Raw genomic sequence first — 8,418 nt, forward strand, 5'->3', positions numbered from 1 at the left:
TTCGAATTTGTACTGTTTTGTGTAAAGTTAAGGCGAAATTACCCGTTTATAAGTAATAAATATAATATACAGGCTAATTTTAAGAACGTAAAGAATCATTCAAACATAGCTAATACATAGGGGAGACCTAAATTTTAAATCTAATTGTAAAATGATTACGAGAGGGAAGGGGGATTATTAAAAATGGAACATTTTGAGATAAGTATTTTTTGAATGATCGCTAACTTTACATAAATTTTTTGTAAAGTTCATTAAACCCGTATAAAAAGTTAAAAAATCTTTATGGGTAATTCTCTACCAACTCACACGAAATCGGGAAAAGTTGCCCCGACCCCTCTTCGATTTGCGTGAAACTTTGTCCTAAGGGGTAACTTTTGTCCCTGATCACGAATTCGAGGTCTGTTTTTTTATATCTCGTGACGGAGGGGCGGTACGACCCCTTCCATTTTTGAACATGCGAAAAATGAGGTGTTTTTCAATAATTTGCAGCCTGAAACGGTGATGAGATAGAAATTTGGTGTCAAAGGGACTTTTATGTAAAATTAGACGCCCGATTTGATGGCGTACTCAGAATTCGAAAAACGTATTTTCATCGAAAAAAACACTAAAAAGTTTTAAAATTCTCCCATTTTCCGTTACTCGACTGTAAAATTTTGGAACATGTCATTTTATGGGAAATTTAATGTACTTTTCGAATCTACATTGTCCCAGAAGGGTCATTTTTCATTTAGAACAAAATTTTTCATTTTAAAATTTCGTGTTTTTCTAACTTTGCAGGGTTATTTTTAGAGTGTAACAATGTTCTACAAAGTTGTAGAGCAGACAATTACAAAAATTTTGATATATAGACATAAGGGTTTGCTAATAAACATCACGAGTTATCGCGATTTTACGAAAAAAGTTTTGAAAAAGTTACTTTTGCGTTTCTCTTTGTTTCGTCGTCCGTGTCTGTCGCGGGTGACCATGAATGGCCATGATCGATGACGACCAACTTTTTCAAAACTTTTTCGTAAAATCGCGATAACTCGTGATGTTTATTAGCAAACCCCTTATGTCTATATATCAAAATTTTTGTAATTGTCTGCTCTACAACTTTGTAGAACATTGTTACACTCTAAAAATAACCCTGCAAAGTTAGAAAAACACGAAATTTTAAAATGAAAAATTTTGTTCTAGATGAAAAAATGACCCTTCTGGGACAATGTAGATTCGAAAAGTACATTAAATTTCCCATAAAATGACATGTTCCAAAATTATTTACAGTCGAGTAACGGAAAATGGGAGAATTTTTAAAACTTTTTAGTGTTTTTTTCGATGAAAAATACGTTTTTTCGGAATTCTGAGTACGCCATCAAATCGGGCGTCTAATTTTACATAAACGTCCCTTTGACACCAAATTTCTATCTCATCACCGTTTCAGGCTGCAAATTATTGAAAAACACCTCTTTTTTCACATGTTCAAAAATGGAAGGGTCGTCCGTCACGAGATATCAAAAAACGGACCTCGGATTCGTGATCAGGGACAAAAGTTACCCCTTAGGACAAAGTTTCACGCAAATCGAAGAGGGGTCGGGGCAACTGCTGTGTGAGTTGGCGGAGAATTACCCTTATATTGTGCTGAATCAAAACCAAAATTGCTCCGATTTGAATCAAATGATGAAATCTTTGGCTTTGTTTTGCGAATTTACAGAACAATGTGTGTATGACAAGCCAAATTACGAAACTTTTTCATCGAACTGCTGAATGGGTAATTCTCCGCCAACTCACACAGCAGTTGCCCCGACCCCTCTTCGATTTGCGTGAAACTTTGTCCTAAGGGGTAACTTTTGTCCCTGATCACGAATCCGAAGTCCGTTTTTTGATATCTCGTGACGGAGGGGCGGTACGACCCCTTCCATTTTTGAACATGCGAAAAAAGATGTGTTTTTCAAAAATTTGCAGCCTGAAACGGTGATGAGATAGAAATCTGGTGTCAAAGGGACTTTTATGTAAAATTAGACGCCCAATTTGATGGCGTACTCAGAATTCGAAAAACGTATTTTCATCGAAAAACACTAAAAAGTTTTAAAATTCTCCCATTTTCCGTTACTCGACTGTAAAAATTTTGGAACATGTCATTTTATGGGAAATTTAATGTACTTTTCGAATCTACATTGTCCCAGAAGGGTCATTTTTCATTTAGAACAAAATTTTTCATTTTAAAATTTCGTGTTTTTTCTAACTTTGCAGGGTTATTTTTTAGAGTGTAACAATGTTCTACAAAGTTGTAGAGCAGACAATTACAAAAATTTTGATATGTAGACATAAGGGGTTTGCTTATAAACATCACGAGTTATCGCGATTTTACGAAAAAAAGTTTTGAAAAAGTTGGTCGTCATCGATCATGGCCGTTCATGGTCACTCGCGACAGACACGGACGACGAAACAAAGAGAAACGCAAAAAGTAACTTTTTCAAAACTTTTTTTCGTAAAATCGCGATAACTTGTGATGTTTATAAGCAAACCCCTTATGTCTATATATCAAAATTTTTGTAATTGTCTGCTCTACAACTTTGTAGAACATTGTTACACTCTAAAAATAACCCTGCAAAGTTAGAAAAACACGAAATTTTAAAATGAAAAATTTTGTTCTAAATGAAAAATGACCCTTCTGAGACAATGTAGATTCGAAAAGTACATTAAATTTCCCATAAAATGACATGTTCCAAAATTTTACAGTCGAGTAACGGAAAATGGGAGAATTTTAAAACTTTTAGTGTTTTTCGATGAAAATACGTTTTCGGAATTCTGAGTACGCCATCAAATCGGGCGTCTAATTTTACATAAAAGTCCCTTTGACACCAGATTTCTATCTCATCACCGTTTCAGGCTGCAAATTTTGAAAAACACCTCTTTTTCGCATGTTCAAAAATGGAAGGGTCGTACCGCCCTCCGTCACGAGATATCAAAAAACGGACCTCGGATTCGTGATCAGGGACAAAAGTTACCCCTTAGGACAAAGTTTCACGCAAATCGAAGAGGGGTCGGGGCAACTTTTCCCGATTTCGTGTGAGTTGGTAGAGAATTACCCGAATAATAATATTCTTATTTCCAATAAAGGTAATCTCACCTTCATTCCTTTCCAAACCCCAACAACAAAAATTCGTCCCGAAATGTTCGTGTGGGTTGATGAATATGTTATACGAATAATGAAAAATTTAGAACATCCAAAATGCCGATTGAATACAAAGACACAGAACACTGAGTGAGTGTGTGTGTGTTGGGGGGTGAGGTGACACAGGTGACACATGGACTGATGGGGGTGGATTACGGAATGGAGACAACGAGAGAGAAAGAGAGAAAAATAGAGTGTGTGTGATAGTGATGGTCCGGGTAATTTGCATTTAGACAAAGACAAATAGGGGTTGGGAACGGATTCACAGGAAAAAACAACAGATTTATTTTCTACCCGTTGAAAGCGAATAAAATTTCTCGGGATGGCGGGGTTTTTGGGTACGAAAATTGGGGGGTTTGACTGGCTTTATATAAAATGGAATTATGTTATACTTATGGGGTAGCTCCTCGCTACTTACATAGCCAAACTTGTGGTACAGCAGAAAGTCCTCGGCCGACTGGCCCAGCTCGTTGCCCTTCCAGCTGATGAACTTGGTCTTGAACGCGTCCATGACGGACGCCGCCGACCCGGTCACGTTGATCAGGATGAGGCCGAGGAGGCGCGACGGGTGGGCCAGCCCGAAGCGGGCCAGGACGTTGGCGCCCGCGCCCTCGCCCAGCCCGATGACGTACTTGACGTGCAGGAAGTCCAGAACCGTGACGAGCTCCTCGCCGAGCAGTTGCAGCGACGGGAACTGGAAGCTGGTGGAGGCAATGGAGGAGGTAGGGTGATTAGTCAATTATGGCACCGTTTTGCCAGGGGACTCACTTTTCTGCGAGATTTGGGGCATTGTCAGCGTGGCCAGGAACGTCGATGTGGATGAAGCAGGATCGTTCCTTGATCTCGATCATGCACGCACTGTTGACGAACTCCTCGAAGGAGGCATCTAAAGTAGAAAAAAATTTGTTTGTATTTTTATATTTTTGTATTTTTGTATTTTTGTATTTTTGTATTTTTGTATTTTTGTATTTTTGTATTTTTGTATTTTTGTATTTTTGTATTTTTGTATTTTTGTATTTTTGTATTTTTGTATTTTTGTATTTTTGTATTTTTGTATTTTTGTATTTTTGTATTTTTGTATTTTTGTATTTTTGTATTTTGTATTTTGTATTTTTGTATTTTTGTATTTTTGTATTTTGTATTTTTGTATTTTTGTATTTTTGTATTTTTGTATTTTTGTATTTTGTATTTTTGTATTTTTGTATTTTTGTATTTTTGTATTTTTGTATTTTGTATTTTTGTATTTTTGTATTTTGTATTTTTGTATTTTTGTATTTTTGTATTTTGTATTTTTGTATTTTTGTATTTTTGTATTTTTGTATTTTTGTATTTTTGTATTTTGTATTTTTGTATTTTGTATTTTTGTATTTTGTATTTTTGTATTTTTGTATTTTTTGTATTTTGTATTTTTGTATTTTTGTATTTTTGTATTTTTGTATTTTTGTATTTTTGTATTTTGTATTTTGTATTTTTGTATTTTTGTATTTTTGTATTTTTGTATTTTTGTATTTTGTATTTTTTGTATTTTTGTATTTTTGTATTTTTGTATTTTTGTATTTTGTATTTTTGTATTTTTGTATTTTTGTATTTTTTGTATTTTTGTATTTTTGTATTTTTGTATTTTTGTATTTTGTATTTTGTATTTTTGTATTTTTGTATTTTGTATTTTGTATTTTGTATTTTTGTATTTTTGTATTTTTGTATTTTTGTATTTTTGTATTTTTGTATTTTTGTATTTTTGTATTTTTGTATTTTTGTATTTTTGTATTTTTGTATTTTTGTATTTTTGTATTTTTTGTATTTTTGTATTTTTGTATTTTGTATTTTTGTATTTTTGTATTTTGTATTTTTGTATTTTTGTATTTTTGTATTTTTGTATTTTTGTATTTTTGTATTTTTGTATTTTGTATTTTTGTATTTTTGTATTTTTGTATTTTGTATTTTGTATTTTTGTATTTTTGTATTTTTGTATTTTTGTATTTTGTATTTTTATTTTTTGTATTTTGTATTTTTGTATTTTGTATTTTGTATTTTTGTATTTTGTATTTTTGTATTTTTGTATTTTGTATTTTGTATTTTGTATTTTTTGTATTTTGTATTTTTGTATTTTGTATTTTTGTATTTTTGTATTTTTGTATTTTTGTATTTTGTATTTTTGTATTTTGTATTTTTGTATTTTGTATTTTTGTATTTTTGTATTTTTGTATTTTTGTATTTTTGTATTTTTGTATTTTGTATTTTTGTATTTTTGTATTTTTGTATTTTTGTATTTTGTATTTTTGTATTTTGTATTTTTGTATTTTGTATTTTGTATTTTTATTTTTGTATTTTTGTATTTTTGTATTTTTGTATTTTTGTATTTTTTGTATTTTTGTATTTTTGTATTTTTGTATTTTTGTATTTTTGTATTTTTGTATTTTTGTATTTTTGTATTTTTGTATTTTTGTATTTTTGTATTTTTGTATTTTTGTATTTTTGTATTTTGTATTTTTGTATTTTGTATTTTTGTATTTTTGTATTTTGTATTTTGTATTTTTGTATTTTGTATTTTTGTATTTTGTATTTTGTATTTTTGTATTTTGTATTTTTGTATTTTTATTATTTTGTATTTTTGTATTTTGTATTTTTGTATTTTGTATTTTTGTATTTTTGTATTTTTGTATTTTTGTATTTTTGTATTTTTGTATTTTTGTATTTTTGTATTTTTGTATTTTGTATTTTTGTATTTTTGTATTTTTGTATTTTGTATTTTTGTATTTTTGTATTTTTGTATTTTTGTATTTTTGTATTTTTGTATTTTTGTATTTTGTATTTTTGTATTTTTGTATTTTGTATTTTTGTATTTTTGTATTTTTGTATTTTTGTATTTTTGTATTTTGTATTTTTGTATTTTTGTATTTTGTATTTTTTGTATTTTTGTATTTTTGTATTTTTGTATTTTGTATTTTTGTATTTTTGTATTTTTGTATTTTGTATTTTTGTATTTTTGTATTTTTGTATTTTTGTATTTTTGTATTTTGTATTTTGTATTTTTGTATTTTTGTATTTTGTATTTTTGTATTTTTGTATTTTTGTATTTTTGTATTTTTGTATTTTTGTATTTTTGTATTTTTGTATTTTTGTATTTTTGTATTTTGTATTTTTGTATTTTTGTATTTTGTATTTTGTATTTTTGTATTTTGTATTTTTGTATTTTTGTATTTTTGTATTTTTGTATTTTTGTATTTTGTATTTTGTATTTTTGTATTTTTTGTATTTTTGTATTTTTGTATTTTGTATTTTTGTATTTTTGTATTTTTTGTATTTTTGTATTTTTGTATTTTGTATTTTTGTATTTTGTATTTTTGTATTTTGTATTTTTGTATTTTGTATTTTGTATTTTGTATTTTTGTATTTTTGTATTTTTGTATTTTGTATTTTTGTATTTTTGTATTTTTGTATTTTTGTATTTTTGTATTTTTGTATTTTTGTATTTTTGTATTTTTGTATTTTGTATTTTGTATTTTTGTATTTTTGTATTTTTGTATTTTGTATTTTTTGTATTTTGTATTTTTGTATTTTGTATTTTTGTATTTTGTATTTTTGTATTTTTGTATTTTTGTATTTTGTATTTTTGTATTTTTGTATTTTTGTATTTTTGTATTTTGTATTTTGTATTTTTGTATTTTTGTATTTTTGTATTTTTGTATTTTGTATTTTTGTATTTTTGTATTTTTGTATTTTGTATTTTGTATTTTTGTATTTTTGTATTTTTGTATTTTTGTATTTTTGTATTTTTGTATTTTTGTATTTTTGTATTTTGTATTTTTGTATTTTGTATTTTTGTATTTTTGTATTTTTGTATTTTGTATTATTTTGTATTTTTTGTATTTTTGTATTTTTGTATTTTTGTATTTTTGTATTTTTGTATTTTTGTATTTTGTATTTTGTATTTTTGTATTTTGTATTTGTATTTTTTGTATTTTTGTATTTTTGTATTTTTGTATTTTTGTATTTTTGTATTTTTGTATTTTTGTATTTTTGTATTTTTGTATTTTTGTATTTTGTATTTTTGTATTTTGTATTTTGTATTTTTGTATTTTTGTATTTTTGTATTTTGTATTTTGTATTTTGTATTTTGTATTTTTGTATTTTTGTATTTTTGTATTTTTGTATTTTGTATTTTTGTATTTTGTATTTTTGTATTTTTGTATTTTGTATTTTGTATTTTTGTATTTTTGTATTTTGTATTTTTGTATTTTTGTATTTTTATTGTATTTTTGTATTTTTGTATTTTTGTATTTTGTATTTTTGTATTTTTGTATTTTTGTATTTTTGTATTTTTGTATTTTTGTATTTTTGTATTTTTGTATTTTGTATTTTTGTATTTTTGTATTTTTGTATTTTTGTATTTTGTATTTTGTATTTTTGTATTTTTGTATTTTTGTATTTTTGTATTTTTGTATTTTTGTATTTTGTATTTTGTATTTTTGTATTTTTGTATTTTTGTATTTTTGTATTTTTGTATTTTGTATTTTTGTATTTTTGTATTTTTGTATTTTTGTATTTTTGTATTTTTGTATTTTTGTATTTTTGTATTTTGTATTTTTTTGTATTTTTGTATTTTGTATTTTTGTATTTTTGTATTTTTGTATTTTGTATTTTGTATTTTGTATTTTTGTATTTTTGTATTTTTGTATTTTGTATTTTTGTATTTTTGTATTTTTGTATTTTTGTATTTTGTATTTTTGTATTTTGTATTTTTGTATTTTGTATTTTGTATTTTGTATTTTTGTATTTTTGTATTTTGTATTTTGTATTTTTGTATTTTTGTATTTTTGTATTTTATTTTGTATTTTTGTATTTTTGTATTTTTGTATTTTGTATTTTTGTATTTTTGTATTTTTGTATTTTTGTATTTTGTATTTTATTTTTGTATTTTTGTATTTTTGTATTTTTGTATTTTTGTATTTTGTATTTTTGTATTTTGTATTTTTGTATTTTTTGTATTTTTGTATTTTTGTATTTTGTATTTTTGTATTTTGTATTTTTGTATTTTTGTATTTTTGTATTTTTGTATTTTTGTATTTTGTATTTTGTATTTTTTTTGTTTTGTATTTTTGTATTTTTGTATTTTTGTATTTTGTATTTTTGTATTTTTGTATTTTTGTATTTTGTATTTTGTATTTTTGTATTTTGTATTTTTGTATTTTTGTATTTTGTATTTTTGTATTTTTGTATTTTTGTATTTTGTATTTTGTATTTTTGTATTTTTGTATTTTGTA

General features: G+C 25.3%; 1 protein-coding gene across 12 annotated transcripts in view; it reads right to left on the minus strand.

The window, feature by feature from the left end:
• Window positions 1–8,418, minus strand: part of LOC6032553 (exocyst complex component 4) — a 183,305-nt gene that overhangs the window by 48,424 nt on the left and 126,463 nt on the right. For all 12 annotated transcript variants that reach the window (XM_038262616.1, XM_038262604.1, XM_038262612.1 and 9 more), the window contains exons 5-6: window positions 3,923–4,040; window positions 3,573–3,855 (exon numbers count right to left, since the gene is read on the minus strand). In XM_038262616.1, coding sequence (XP_038118544.1) covers window positions 3,573–3,855; window positions 3,923–4,040 — 401 coding nt within the window. The remainder of the gene's footprint in view (window positions 1–3,572; window positions 3,856–3,922; window positions 4,041–8,418) is intronic.

This window comes from Culex quinquefasciatus, chromosome 3 (genome assembly GCF_015732765.1).
Source record: "Culex quinquefasciatus strain JHB chromosome 3, VPISU_Cqui_1.0_pri_paternal, whole genome shotgun sequence".
In the NCBI taxonomy this organism is placed as follows: domain Eukaryota; kingdom Metazoa; phylum Arthropoda; class Insecta; order Diptera; family Culicidae; genus Culex; species Culex quinquefasciatus.